This window comes from Dasypus novemcinctus, chromosome 4 (assembly GCF_030445035.2).
Source record: "Dasypus novemcinctus isolate mDasNov1 chromosome 4, mDasNov1.1.hap2, whole genome shotgun sequence".
Classification (NCBI taxonomy): Eukaryota; Metazoa; Chordata; class Mammalia; order Cingulata; family Dasypodidae; genus Dasypus; species Dasypus novemcinctus.
The window spans coordinates 5,226,886-5,242,934 of NC_080676.1; the positions used below are offsets into that span (position 1 = coordinate 5,226,886).

The following is a 16,049-nucleotide window of genomic DNA, read 5'->3' on the forward strand; positions in this document are numbered from 1 at the left end:
TTAAAAAACTTTCAATTTTCAACTTTTACATAAAACCCATCTAAGTAGCTTTTTTGGGTACATCTTAGGTATGGCTGTAACTAGCTATTTTCCAGATGCACAGTCACTTTTACCCTTGCTATTTAATGAATAGGACCAATCCTGTCCCCTCTGATCTGAAATGGACCTTTACCATAAACTAAGCTCCCCCACATATGTACATACTCCCACCTTCCCTAAAGTGTCTATTTTAGGTTGCCAGGTATTTACTAGGAATCTTATTTATGCAATATATGCAACATGTTTTCTATCTGGATACTACTGTTGTTCCTTCCTCATTAAAAATATTTTTAAAATGTATTAAAATTTTTTTATTTTAAAATTAATATTTTAAAAACTTCCAATTCCAAATTTCATCAGGTCAAACAGTTGGATTTAATCTATTTGATACCAAGGTTTACCTCCTAAAACAAAAGATACATAACACATGTCTTTGTACCAGAAAGTATCCACAGTAATGTAATGGTATAATGATGGAATTTAAATGAGATAAGATACCTAGCACATAATTAGCATCCAGAAGAGTTCAATAATGTCATTTTTGACTCTTTATCTCCATCCCTTCAAATTTCTCTTACCTGTTGCAAACTTAGAATGAGGGTCTTAGCACACTGTATTTTATCAATCTGCCTGGTTTTGCTCAGTGTTTCCTTAATAATATCACCATAGTCATTGTAATACTGTGGGGAAAGAAAGAATTTTCATGAGAAAAAGAATGAGTTGGTTGAAGAAATGGTTAAGTGAATACTGAGATGTTTAATTTCTTATCTTAAACATGGGAATTAAAAGATATTGTCTAAAGTTAAATGAATACACATTGGATATTTAAAATTATTAAAAAACTAATGACAAACTAAAACAACTAGGAATTCCAGGAGGAAAGGGGGTGATATAAGTAAGCAAAATTTCTCACCCTTCATAATATGGATTCTTTTTAGTTGATTTTTATTTGGGGGCTGGCTGAGCCAAGGGGTCAGAAATTCTGCCCTTTGCCCCTACCACTTGGTATTCTGGTTCTGGTTTATAGTTTTGAGTTTTCCTATGCTGGATGTATTTATATTAAATCCCTGGTTAGTATAAAAACAAACAAACAACCTAAAAGGTGACAAATTAAGAAACAGAACTGTGGTAGAAACCTCCTGAAGAACAGTTAAGTTGCTTACCCATAGGAAGTGGGACTGAAAGGGATGTAGGGCAGATTAGGGTAACAGACTTAACTTTTCATGAGTAAATAATTAGGAAAGGTTTACTTGAAACCATTAAATATGGATGTTATTTCAAAGCGAAAGCCTAAAAATCCAAGTGAAGTGGTCATATTAGCTTGGTAACTGGAATTTGAAAAGTCTTCAATAAGATGGGTATGCTTTCCATGACTTGAGGCTCAAAAAGGGCAGAAAGAACCTAAAAGGATGATTCTCTCAGTGCAATTAAGAATCCTCCCAATGAGGAAGAAAAGAGAAAGATATATAAAAACACTAAAATGGTTGAGTAGGGAGGTCTCTGAAAAATTCAAGTTTGAAATGATCACATAGAGAAGCTGGATGGGATGAAGGGAGTCACACAGCCAAGAATATAGGGCAAAGAATATTGAACTTATATTAGAATACTCACAGAAAGATTAATGCCTATAATAAGCAAAGGCATGCAAAAAAAAAAGGATGGTAAAAATTTAGAAAAATGCTCACGACTTGGAACCGATGCAGTATTGTTAAAGGATAACAAGGAGAAACCAGAACTCAACACATTTTATGCCTCTCTATTTCTTACTAAGTGAAACTACCATGTAAGAAGGATAGGATAAACGTTAGTAAAATAAAACTGAAGTCCAAGCTTAGTAAACACCTATGAGAGCATTAAGGCAATACAAAGGAATTATTTTCCTAGCTAAGAGGAATCATATTCTGAGAAAATTTGCAAAGATTATGGAAACACTTCTTTAAGGAATGGTGAAAAATAGGAAAAGTGCTGGAGGATTAGAAAGAGACAATCATGGTTCTGATTTCCAAAGGGAAAGATGGTCACAAGGAAAATTAAAGAAACAAAAAACAGGCAAACACACAAATAAACAAAAACAAGGCCTGAGTAAGCCCTAGATATTCTCAGTCAGGCTGAGTGGGGCCAAGTATATGTACTTTTCATTAATGCTCCAGATGACTGATGCATGAACCCGATTGGATATAACTACTCTGAAAAATAATACATCAGTTAGCTTGATGTTGAACCTAAGCAAGAATACAGAATGCATTATTAAAAAAAGTGCTTGTGAATACTTAGGAATAAATGATGGTCACTAAGAACAAGCAGAAGTTCACTTACAAGTCATGACATTTTCTTTTTGAAAGATTCAACAGGCATATATGACAGTCTATCTGGATATCAATAATCAGAGTTTGGTAGTTCTTTCATGATTTCTTTGTAGACCACATGAAGGAAAATAAGCTGAAATATGTAGGTATATTTATGCTGCTATATTGACAAGAGATTCCCCGCCCCCCCCCCCCCATGTTTCTCTGGTAAACTCCTATTCATCCATTCAAACCCTGTTTAGACATTGCTTTAGTAAACCTCCTTTGGTTCCCCTCATTTAAGTCTCTCTACATATTCTGTGCTAACTTTGTACTCTGTTCATCTGTCACTACAATATCCATGTTGAGGCTTTGTGGTCCAGTGGAAAGAGCTAGGCTTTGAAGTTAGGCAAACCTAAAATCAAGGGGCATTTTTGGGACATTGAAATTGTTTTGCATGATATTGCAATGATGGATTCAAGCCATTATACATTTTGTCAAAACCTATAAAATTGTGCAGTACAAAGTGCAAACCATAATGTAAACTACAGACCATGCTTAATAGCAGTGCTTCAATATGTGTTCATCAACTGTAACAAATGTACCACACTAACAAAAGATACTGTTAATGGGGAAAAGTGTGGGAGGGGGGGTACATGGGAATCCCCTATATTTTTGATGTAACATTTATATAATCTAAACCTTCTTTAAAAATAAAGGAAATTTTTGGAAAAAAAATCCAATCCCAGGTTTTCCTAGTTTAATTTGCTACTTTTCTCCTTGATAGTTACTCAATGTCTTCAAACCTTCGTTTCCTTATCTGTAAATGAGGATACTGTTTCCTGCCTTACAGAGTCACTGTAAAAGAATGTAAAAAGTACAGTGTCTTTAATATAAACAATATAAATGGCACAATACAAATGGCAGCTGTTCATTATTAGCAAGCTATATTATATTATGTTTAATTTCAGTTTCCCCATTAATCTGTGAGCTTCTCAGTGTAGAAATGAACTTATTTCTCAACCTATGACCATCAACATGGTACTTATCAAATTGTAGTTGTTCAGCAAAATATGATGAGTTAGTTACTATGACATAACTGCAGTTAGTTCCTACCTAAATATAAAAGATGACAAGTGGATCAATAGCACGCACAAAGTTCTGAAAATAGGCAAAATAGAACACTTTCTCTGACATGAGAACAAGGCAAATACATGTAAACTGAGAAGCCTTCCACTCCTATTTGTCTGTCAGACGACACCATGAACAATTCTGAGCACTTCTTTTTTAGACGGCCATGTAGAAAATGGAGCTTATGGAAAAGAGAATAGCCAAGTGGTGAATGTCTATTAAAATACTGTCATAAAATATTGAGAAATGACTGAAGAAACTTAAAAAATTCTTCCACATCTTCGTACCTCCCTCAGGGTAAAATCCAAACTTCTCAGCATAGCATAATAAGGTCTGACCTGTCAACGTCTTTAAATCTTATTTCTGGCTCCATTCTCATAAGTAACCCATGTTGCTATATCAGATTGCTTGCCCTCCCCACAAACAATTCATATTCCTTTCTGTCTTTGTAACTAAATTTCCATCTGCCTGCAAAGTTCTCCCACTAGTTCTTTGCTTGTCTAATTTGTGCTTACCCTCTCAAGACTTTGTTCAGAAGTCACTTCTGAGAAGCTATCATTAAACTTTCCTAAGAGAGGGCTATCTTTTACATATTTCTAGAAGCCCCTATAATAGCTCTTTTAAAATTATACAGTGTAATTGTCTATTTTGATTATCTTCAGGTTTAGACTTTAGGGCAAGAGATTAAAAAAAAATCTTTGTAATTTCAGTTCTGGCAGAGGGCATGGTATATAGGCACATCTATAAAAATATCTAAGAGATGTTGTAAGGAAGAGGGATTAGTTTTATTTCATGTTGATATAGACAGCCCATGGTTTCATGAAAATAAGGTGTTCTTTCATGTAAATGCTAGGAAATTCCTATGCTATGGAAGTGATATAATGGTACAGACTGATACAAAGTCTATACTTATGGGGAGCTCAGTGGTTGAGCACCTGCTTCCCACAAATGAGGTCCCAGGTTCAATCCCCAGTATCTCCAAATAAATAAATAAAAATTTTAAAGATTATATTTATATAGAAGGGGGAAACTCTTATCAGAAAATCATCAACAATACAGAGGAGAAATTTGTCAATTTTAGTTTTGTTATGATCCTTTCATTTTAATTGTAAATTTCTGTCATTTACATGGAAGAAAAAAAAAAAAGAAACTGTACCTTCATGTAGTGTTTGAAGATGTCTGCAGCTGCGTGCATGTCAACAATATCATAAATGATAAGTTTGCTGAAGGCAGCAAGTAGATTCCTTCTTTTATGTAAGGCCTCAATTTTATTAGCTTCATCTTCTTCATCACCCTCTAACCATAGAAAAGAGAATGGTTATAAATTTGACCCTTTATCCAAAGTAAAGTAGATAGTCTGTGTAAATAAAAATCAGCTTAATATTAACTTCACAAATACGAACAATTTAGTTTTAGAAGGGATGAAAAATGTTAGTAAATATACTGAATATTTTAGTGTGCTATATTCAAACATTAAACATTTAGTAGGCACCAAGATTTCTATCTTTTAAGAGACTATCAATAGCAAAGATTGGGTAAGATAAGCAAATTATGTATTAAGATATTTTACTGATACCTTTAGTCATAAATACTGTGAAGTGGTCAATTTACCTTAAAAATGCTATCTTATTTTCAATATTCCTTATGTGCTAACATATTCCCACACAGAAAAACATTCTGGAAAATGTCAAGATATAGGGAAAAAGTTTTCTTTCAGGAAGTATTTGTTGAGAAATGGAAATATATGGGAGTTATTTTCAGTTCTTCCTGAACATGATTACCTTATCACCTGAGAAATAAAATATATCTTGCAAACCATGTTTTGGGGTATATATACATTTAAAACAAAACTAAACAAAAAGATCTATCAAATACTTTCAAAACATGTAGTGTTCTTCTTCCTCAAACTTTTTAGTTTTATATGCCACTGGTTTGTCTATTTCTAATCCTAGGAAAAATTTCCTTACAAGGCTCCAGAGGATGGAAATTAACATATTTCAGGCTCTGCCTCTACGTACAGAGCCTCTCATGTCCTGGCCTGCCTTATTTTGGGAAAGCCTTCTTTCTTCATAAAATAGTTTATTCTCAACCTCTTTATTTCCTTTCTACTAACTGGTCTTGTTATGAAGTATCAATGCTTAGAGAAGCTGGTATTCTTTATTTTGTTTCAGACAAGTAGCTAGTAAACTTTACCTCTTTACAGTTTAGTATTTTTAAAAATGTTCTATGGATCAGATATGCCTCTTACATTATTTTATAGTGCTTAAATCATCTATTTCACATACAAAAAACTATTCTAAAAAACACTTATTTACAACTAAACATTAGCAATTCAGTCTAATTTTGCCAAGTTATCATTCTGCATGCTCTGTACAATTTTGACTGGTTAGGTTTGATCATTTAATACTGTATAGTTATATTTTGCTCATTTAAGTAATATATATGATGATCTGTCAGGAACAGAGCCTGGATGCTTTCCTTTAGAAAAATTGTGAACTTGGATGCAGTTTTAATTAGGAACAATATGTATCCTACATCTACACTTGCACATATGGGAAATGACAGATATATAGACTTATTCATCATAGCACAGTTTATAACAGCAGACAGTCAGAACTAGCTAAATGTAAATTAATATAAGATGGATTATAAAAATGATGCTATGTCCATATAATGAAATACTGTGCAGTGGTTAGAAAAACAATAAGGACACTTTCCATTTAGTGACATGGAAAGATCTCTTAGGCACAATGTTAGAGGAAGATTCACTATGTACATTTTTATTCTTATTGGTTTTTGAACCACATGAATGTATTTTTATTACTTTTTTAAAAGAGAAAAATCCCAGCTTAAAGGATTGAACATGAATTTTTTTTTCTCACATCTTTTGGGATTGGTAAAACAAGATCAATATTGAGAAGATGATAGCTACAAATACCCATGCTCTGGTTCTCCTCATCTTGGTCAATGAAAACGTGATCCATCACAAAACTGAGGAGTTCAGACTGAAGTCCAGTATCTGGATTAAACACCAAAGGCTGAAGGCCCTCCCTGCCACCTGTCATTAACTGATGACTAAAAATCATCAGAAGGTCGCAGAGCAACATGAAAGCCTGGAATACAAAGGGAACTCATCAGTAAAATATGGCTACAACTATAAAAAAATGAAAACACACTAAATTAAATAATGGTTCAATAGGAGTACTGTAGTAAGAATTTTAAGTATTTAAATTCAAATTACTTAGTTTTATCAAACAAACTTAATAAAATGACCTTTTACTCATTAAACATTAGTCATATTTAAGATGTTTTCCCTTCAAATATAATTTATTTCTTTTCCTTGGCTGTTATTAACTCAAAAGCAGTTTATTAAGAGATTCTGACTTGAACTTTAAAAAAGTAAGTTAAATGAATCTCTGGAAATGCAAAATTGACAGATTCTGACAGAGGTTAGAAATAAATTATATACTGCTTGACAAAAATTAGCATGTCTGAAGACAAACCACATAGTTCAACAGTGTAACAGGTTTTCTAACTTGTAAGCTATTCTGAATTTTCTTTAAAAAAGAAGTCTAATATGAAAAAACAAACCAATCTTTATTTTCAATAGGTTTAGAATAGAATTCAAGACCATTTACTTAAAAAAACCAGTAATATAAAAGTCTCCCAATAAATATAATCACATAAGGGAAACTCTGAATATATTCTTATGAAGATAAATTATTATAGTTACATTCAATATTTGTCCTGTTTAATAGATTAGGTAAAATAAACTTGGGTCCTCAAGTTTACTAAAATGGAAAGATTTTATTATGGGATAATTGAGGACTCTAGGTCTTCAATGCAATTCACTCACCCTCCTTTAAAAATTGATTTCTATGGGAAAATACAGTTTGGGATGCATTTGTGATGGCTGAATAGCTGGCTGTCCACTTTCAGCAAGAATCCTGGCAGTTCATGCCCTGACTGCACAACCATAAAATAAATGAAAATATTTAGTCACTTGAAAAAAGGGAAACATAAAGAGAACCCAGGGGAGTATTTTTTATCTTGGCCATAATTTTTGAAATCACTAAGCAATGTTGATGCAGAAACAGAGAATTTTTGGTTCAAATGGCCACAGAGCTAAGTAGTGGTGGGGTTTGGAAGGTTGAGAGAATAAAGCTTAGGGAAGACAATCTCTATTCCCATTTTTTAAGTTAAATGCTAAAACTCATAGAGTCCTGTAAAAACCTATTTGTAAGAAAAAGAAATGGCAAAGGATAAATACTACTGTGCCCTTTACTTAGAATCTTTCTAGCCCAACATAATAAGAAACAGTATGGAAAAGGCACACTGGGCTTTATACAAAAGTACTCTCTACTAGAATAACACTTTCTTATAATTAAATAATTTACAAAATCATTTCAATCGTTTACAAAATCACTTGGAACTCACTCTGACCCCCTTTTGGCTATGCTCCTCTCACAAATGGTGAGGAGTCTATCTGACCAAAGGATATGTCTGCTTGTACCCCCATCTCTGTAAGAGTGGTGTTGACAAGAGTTTGGACACGTGGGCTGAAGTGTTCACAGGCATGCGTGAGAAGCTCTCTTACTGGTGGGGGAAAAGATAAGAGTGCAGGCCTGGGGTCAGCTCTTACAGCATAGAATTCTTAGAAGTCAAGAACTGTAAATTTCAACCTACCCTTCCAGGTCATTATGCGAATATTATTTGTCAAGATAAAAGGCTAGAACAGACTTTAGACAAGGGTTTGTTAACTTGCTTTTTGAGTTAAACATTCAGACATCTAGATTTTTGTCGCAGGTTTCATAAATGTTAGGAATGGACCTGTATGCTGGCTACAACCATTAAAAATGATACCTTCTTACTGTTTTCCAATGCAATTGAGTTTTTTTTTTTTTTAATCAAGAGTTCTTCACTGAAAGTGGATTGTAATTGTGTGGAAATGGATAGAGTTGATGGCAACACATTATAGTAAGTATAATACTACCAATCCATAAGTGTGGAAGTGGTAGTGTAGAGAGGTTAAAAATAAAAATAAAAAAGTAATAAAAAAAGAGTTCACTGATAATCTCTTACCTGTTCCTTCACTGGAGTATTAACATTAGATAGGCACTGCTGGCAAACAGCCAGAAAGGATTTCACTGTTTTCCTCAATACCAACAAATCCTCCTGTAAGACATATTTAAATTAGCAAGCATGAATCACAGTATCTGAGAAAATTAACCCAGAAGAAATGATACATGGAAAAGAGCCAAAGTGATTTACTGTTAAGGAAATTCATAATCCACATTTATTATTGGGCGTCAAATCATAGTCATTTACTAGATATCGGTACTAATGGAAGGGACAGTGAAACTGATAAACCCAAACATTAAATTTAACTATGGAATGCATTGTACAACTAACCCCAACAGATTTTCCTTTATAAACATGGTTTACTTAAGCTGATATTAAAATTGTCTGTCATTCCTGTAACACATACTAGCTGAAAGTAAGGTAGGGGAGCACAACAGCAGAGTGAAAAAGTGTGTGTGTGGGGGAATCAATTAAGCAACAAATGCATACTGAACTTCTCCCATTTTCTTGGTACTCTGTGAAATGTCGGGAAAAAGACAAGTTTACGATAGTGTCCAGTGCCCTCAAAGGGTTAACATTCTAGCAGGGACCTAGACCAATTAGAGAGTAATTCAATGCTAAATTTTTTCTATTAACTCTTAGTAGAGAGAGTTGAGTTGGAGGAATCTTTACGGGCTTTAATCTAACACTGGATGGGTAAAGAGGACTTAAGATGGCCACATGATATTCACATGGAACAACGTTTGAAAAGTATGAAAGAAAACTTAAATTTATCAAACATCGATAATGTGTAAAGCACTGTGAAAGCTTACACTGTTATATAGTTTAAGCTTTATATTGATACTGAGAAATAGTCATTATCACCAAGGATTTGAATCCAGGATTGTCTGTGGTGGTTTCAAACTGTACCCCAGAAAAATCACGTTCTTAAACCTAATACATTCCTGTAGGCACAAACCTGTTGTTTCTAAGACCTTTTGATAAGGCTACTTCAGTTAAGGCATAGCCCAGGGTGGGTCTTAATCCTCATAATGGGGACCTTTACAAGAGAATGAAATTCAGACAAAGAAAGAGAAAGCCACAGAAGCAAGAAGCTGAAAGCAAGGAAAGGTAGAAGGGAGGGGAGAGACCAGCAGATGCCACCAAGTGTCTTGCCATGTGACAGAAGAGTCCATGATTGCTGGCAGCCAGTCTTTGGGAAGAAAGCAGTACCTGATGATGCCTTGATCTGGACATTTTTCTTGAAATAAAAACGAAATTTGCAAGCTAATAAATTCCAATTGTGAAAGCCAATGCATTTGATGGCATCTGCTTTGAGCAGCTTAGCAAACTAGGAAAGTAGAGTGCTTCTACTGCAAATACCAAAACTGTTAAGAAGGCTTTCTGATTGGGTAATGAGTAGAGGTGGGAAGAACTATTATGTGCTTGACAGAAAAGGTTTAGATTGCTTTGAAGAGACTGCTAGTAGAAATACAGATGCTAAAGGTACTTCCAATGAGGTCTTAGACAGAACTGATAAAAACTGGTCAGTGCAAACTGGAAGAAAGTTGACTCTTGTTTTAAAGTGGCAGAGAACTTAGTAAAATTGAGCTTTGATGCTGGATGTAAAGGAGAATTTGAAAGTGACAAGTTTGGATATTTATCCGAGGAGTTTCCAAACTAAATGTGGAAAGTGCTTCCTAGTTTCTCCTTGCAGCTTACAGTTAAATTCAAGAGGAAAAGGTTAAGTTGAGAGCTAGACTCCTGGGCACAAAGAAACCAAAAAATTGATGCTCTGGAAATTCTGAGCTTCTGGAAAGCAAGTCCCCAAAGAATAGGGCTCCATATGAGGGTTTAACTGAATCTGGAACCAGTCAGCCATTTCAATGCATGTCAGGATTGGAATTGCAGTTATCCAGAAAGGATCTGTGGAAAGTTCTTTTGTCTGACAGTAAGGACCCCTGTGTAACACATGTGAAACCAACATTTGTGTGTGTGTGTGAGAGCTATATGAAATGAACTACTGCCAACCTGGATTAAAAGAGAAAGACTGAAGGAAAAAGCATTTTGCGAGCAGTACCATGGAATTTGAGGCCTGAATCAAAGATATCTTCTTGGGTCAAGATTCAGACCTACCCATGTATGTGGGAAGGATGAGTATGCCCTGAAGCATAGAAAGGGCAGGCCTACTGTCCTTCTGCTCAGGAAGAGTGTTGCCACCCCAATTTTCTCAAGATGCCTGGGGGATTGTGTAGAGCCTAGTGGCCACCCAATGCATGTCGAGGGTGGAGCCTAGAGTCTGGCTGCCAGCCTGATGCTTAAAGAGGGTGCAGCCAAGAGCCTGGCCATCACCCCATGCCTGAAGATTTTGAAGTCTTCATCTCAGCATTAGAGAAGAGCATAACCACTGCACAAGCACTTACAAGGGTGCGCCTGCCACTTGGTCAAGCCTGGAGGAGAAAACATCGTTCTATAGAGGACTATCAGATCCTGAAATCTAAAAGAGTATGCTCTACAGGGTTTGGGAGTTGTTTGGGACCCATGACCCCTATTTTTCTTCTAATTTCTACCCATGGGAATGGAAATGCTTATCCTATGACTTTCCTCTTTTGTATAAATGAAGCAGATAATTTGTTCTCTAGGTTTCACAGGTCCACAATCAGAGTGGAACTGTGCCCTAGGACAGAGCACACCTATGATGAGAGTTTATCACTGAAATGATTTAAGGCTTTTGAGACATTCTGATGGAATGAATGTATTTATATGTGGAAAGAACATGTAGTTTGAGGTCCAAAGGGTGGTATGTGGTGTTTTGAAACTGTACGTATCCCAGAAGATCATATTCTTAAACCTAATCCATTCCTCTAGATATAAACCTATTATCTGTAAGATCTTTTGATAAGGCTACTTCAGTTAAGGTGTGGCCCAGGGTGGGTCTTAATCCTCCTACTGGAGACTTTCATAAGAGAATGAAATTCAGACAAAGAGAGAGAAAGCCACAGAAGCAAGAAGCTGAAAGCTAGGAAGCATGGAAGAGAAGGGAGAAACCAGCAGGTGCCGCCTGTGCTTTGCCACATGACATAGTCATCCTGGATTGCTGGCAGCTGGTCTTTAGGAAGAAAGTATCGCTTGATGGTGCCTTGATTTGGATATTTTTCTCAGGCTAAAAACTATAAACTTGTAAGCTAATAAATTCCTATTGTTAAAGGCAACACATTTCATGTATCTGCTTTGAGCAGCTTAGCAATATAAAACTGTCTGATATTAGAGCTCATATTTTCAATGAATAGTGAGCAAGACACATGCAGATGATTCACCATAATGTTGATAATCAAAATAATAATGAAGTATAATTACATAAATAATGGCTAACGTAGAAACTTTAAAAACATTCAAACCACCATTTTTAAGACTTTCTGTTAATCACAGATGACAGCATTTATTCCTTTTTGAGAGCTTCACATCCTAAATAGTGATACTTTAAAAACCATATACATGGACATCATCAATGTGGTGACACAGGAGAGCCCTTGGAAAAGTCTCCCCTAAGAATCAATACCAGGGAGCAGATGTAGCTCAAGTGGTTGAGCCCCTGCTTCTCATATACAAGGTCCTGGTTTTGATCCCCAGTACATCCTAAAAGCAAAACAAAAACCAAAAAAGCCCAACTCTCATTGGGGAGTGGATGCAGCTCAGGGGTTGAGCCCCTGCTTCCCATATATGAGGTCCTGGGTTCAATCCCTGGTACCTCCTAAAAAAAAAAAAAAAAAGAATTTGTCAATTAATAAAAGGACAAAGCCCACTTGCTTGGAATTCTAGAGGATGAAAGAGACTGGAAAAGGACTCCGCAAATGCTGAATCAAAGAAAGACAAAAATAATCTCCAAGATCGGGTAGGAGATTTCAGTTCTGGACCTGTCAGTTTGGACCCCTCCACCTCCCTTGGTCCCATGCACCTTAGCAGTATCACAGAACCCCCTGGCGAGGATATAGACTGTGGAGGTACTCACAGCAGTGAGTTATAACCTCATTCATATCCAGACAAGGGTACCCAAGGTCTACAGAAACCCAGGCTGAGACCGAAGCAGCTGAGGAGTGCTGCGGTGAGGCGGTGGACTTGGCCCAGTGGTTAGGGTGTCCGTCTACCACATGGGAGGTCCGCGGTCAAACCCCGGGCCTCTTTGACCTGTGTGCAGCTGGTCCATGCACTGATACTCGCAAGGAGTGCCGTGCCATGCAGGGGGGTCCCCCGTGTAGGGGAGCCCCATGCGCAAGGAGTGCACCCCGTAATGAGAGCCGCCCAGCGCGAAAGAAAGTGCAGCCTGCCCAGGAATGGCACCGCACACACGGAGAGCTGACACAAGATGATGCAACAAAAAGAAACACAGATTCTTGTGCCACTGACAACAACAGAAGCGGACAAAAGAAGATGCAGCAAACAGACACTGAGAACAGACAACCGGGGTGGGGGGAAGGGGAGAGAAATAAATAAATAAATCTATAAAAAAAAAAAAGGGGGGAGTGAGGGGAGGAAAATGACAGCAGAACTGTTGGCAGAAGGTACACACACACAGTCTAGTCTTTGTTGGCTGGATGACTTAAACACAAAGCAGGCCTTTTGGACTGACCCATAGTTCTAGACTGATGCCTTCTAGGTCTCTGGGGGTGAGATATCTTAATGGAAAAGAAACTGGAAGAAGAAAAACCTCACAGAAAAAAAGAAAGGGGGACAACTGAACTGCTATAAGACAGGACAGGTCCCAGACTGAAAAGTTTAAGGAAAAAGGAACATAAAGTCACAGAGTAAGAAAAACTTAAACAAACAATAGGAGCTAGGAAGAAAATTCTGCACAAAAACAATGAGAATCTCAGAGAAGGAAGAGAGGAAAGGAAGCTTTCTCCTGGAGGTGAAAGAATTGCACAAAATGTACAATTTTAAAAATTTCACTGCATATCCAGGGCAAGAATCAAATGAAGGAGAGATGACAAAATCTGATATAAACATGGGCTACTCTAAAGGTCAAGAGTAAGTTGGACCAAGTGGCAAAGAATTTAACACAAAGCCAATAAACAATAAAACCCAAGATAAGGGGGAGAAACTGACTTTCAGAGTTAACATATCAAATAATCAGATATCCAGACATCAGCAAAACATTAAAAGCTATACTAAGAAAAAGGAAGATATGGCATAGTCAAGGGTAAACATTAAAACTTCAGTGGAGACACAGAATTTGTTCAAAAATCTAAACCAACAGAAGGAGATGAAGGAAAATATGGATATAGAGAAGAAGGAAAGTAAGACAATGTGAGCATGGAGAGGAATTTGAAAGGCTGAAAAGAAACATTACAAATTATGTAGATGAAAGGTACAATCATGGTGATTAAAAATACACTAGAGTGGGGGGCAGACCCTGGAGCCTCCCCAAAACAAAAGAACAAACAAGCAAACAAATGAAAAAACCAACTCAGGGGAGCTGATGTGGCTTAGTGTTTTTTTGTTTTTGTTTTTTTAAAGATTATTTATTTTTCTCCCGTTCCTCCACCCCCTCATTGTCTGTTCTGTGTCCATTTGCTGTGTGCTCTTCTGTGTCCACTTTCATTCTTGGTGGCACTGGGAATCTGTGTCTCTTTTTTGTTGTGTCATCTTGCTGCATCAGCTCTCTGTGCGTGCGGCACCACTCCTGGGTGGGCTGTGCTTTTTTCGCGCGAGGCGGCTCTCCTTACAGGGTGCACTCCTTGCACGTAGGACTCCCCTACACAGGGGACAACCCTGTGTAGTGAAGTACTCCTTGTGTGTCAGCTCTGCACATGGGCCAGCTCACCACATGGGCCAGGAGGCCATGGGTTTGAACTCTGGACTGCCTCCTATATGGTAGGTGGACACTCTAATAGTTGAGCCACATCCGCTTCCCGTGGTTCAGTGGTTAAGTACAGACTTCCCACATAGAAAATCCCATCCAATGCTTGGACCAGGTACCTCAAAAAAGAAAATAAAATGAACTTAAGTTAAAGGGAAGTGGCTGTGGCTCAACCAGTTGGGCTCCCATCTACCATAAGGGAGGTCCTGGGTTCACATCTGAGGGCCTCCTTGTGAAGGCAGGCTCGCCCACACACTGCAGAGAGACACTGGCCTTGGCCCCTGCAGAGTGTCGCCCAGCCTGCAAGCACCACAGAGAGCTGACTCAGCAAGGTGATGCAACAAAAAGGGAGACAAGCAAAAACACAAAAGAGTGTGCAGAGAACGGACAGAGAGCAGACAGCAAGCAAGCTGCAAGGGGGGGTGTGTGGGGAAAATTAATTAATTAATTAATTAAGGTAAAATACACTAGAGGAGGGGAGCAGGTGTAGCTCAGTTGGTTGAGTGCCTGCTTACCAATGTATGAGATCCCGGGTTCAATCCCTAGTACCTCCTTAAAAAGGAATAAAGAAAAATGTGAACAGACAGAAGAAAGAATCAGTGAACAAGAAGACAGGAGAATCAAAATCATGCAGCCAGAAGGAGAGATAGAGAAAAGAGAAATAATTGGGCAGTATCTCATGAATTTGAGGGACAGCTTGAAGCATACAAACAAATGAATCATGGGTGTCCCAGAATGAGAAGGGAAAAGGGGCAGAAATAATATGTGAGAAAATAATCGTTGCAAATTTCCCAACTCTTATTAAAGGCATAAATGAACAGGTCAAAGAAACACAACATACTCTAAACGGAATACACCTCAATAGACCTACTTCAAGACCATATTAATCAGATGTCAAATGTGAAGATAATGACAGAATTCTGAAAGCAGCAAAAGAAAAGAGATTAGTCACATACAAGGGATTCTCAATAAGACTAAATGCTGATTTCTCATCAGAAACCACAGAGGCAAGAAGGCAGCAGTGTGATTAATATTTAAGGTAATGAAAGAGAAAAAGTGCCAGTCAAAATTTATCTGGCAAAACTGTCCTTCAAAAAGAGGAAGAGTTTAAATTAAACAGATGAACAGAAAATGAGAGAGTTTGTGAATCACAGATCTGCCCTAGAAGAATTACTAAAGGGAGTATTGCAGGTTGAAAGAAATAGGAGAGATTGGAGTAATGTGAAGAAATGAAGATCTTCAGTAAAGATAAATAAAATGGTAAATGCAAAACTCAGTAGTACTTTATCCTCAGTATACAACACTGTTCTTTAATTCTTATAAGCGTAAGAACACAATGAACAATAAAAAGGCTTACTTCCTGATAATGTACATGCAAAATACAAAGAGGAAATGAGGGATGAAAACAACATAAAGAGGGGAAACAGAGGGATATGGGAGAAGGGAAAGCATATGCTACTGAAACTGTTTTGGTATTTTTTCAAATTAGTAGGTTAGGAATGTAAGCTGTGTAATACAGGCCCCCCAGGGAAACAACAAAGGAAGTAGTTTAAGAACAAGAAGAAATAGAAATGAGAAAGGGATCAGATACATTACCAAAAAATCAAGTATATAGAAAGGGAGGTTGCAATAAAGGAAAAGAGAGAGAGAGAGAGAGAGAGAGAAAAGATATGACA

The 16,049-nt window shown here is 37.1% G+C and overlaps 1 protein-coding gene across 5 annotated transcripts in view; it reads right to left on the reverse strand.

The window, feature by feature from the left end:
* The window catches only part of STAG1 (STAG1 cohesin complex component), a 408,218-nt gene that overhangs the window by 21,025 nt on the left and 371,144 nt on the right, over positions 1-16,049 (reverse strand). For all 5 annotated transcript variants that reach the window (XM_058295002.2, XM_058295003.1, XM_058294999.2 and 2 more), the window contains 4 exons: positions 8,538-8,630; positions 6,394-6,568; positions 4,612-4,751; positions 618-719 (listed from right to left, as the gene is read on the reverse strand). In XM_058295002.2, coding sequence (XP_058150985.1) covers positions 618-719; positions 4,612-4,751; positions 6,394-6,568; positions 8,538-8,630 — 510 coding nt within the window. The remainder of the gene's footprint in view (positions 1-617; positions 720-4,611; positions 4,752-6,393; positions 6,569-8,537; positions 8,631-16,049) is intronic.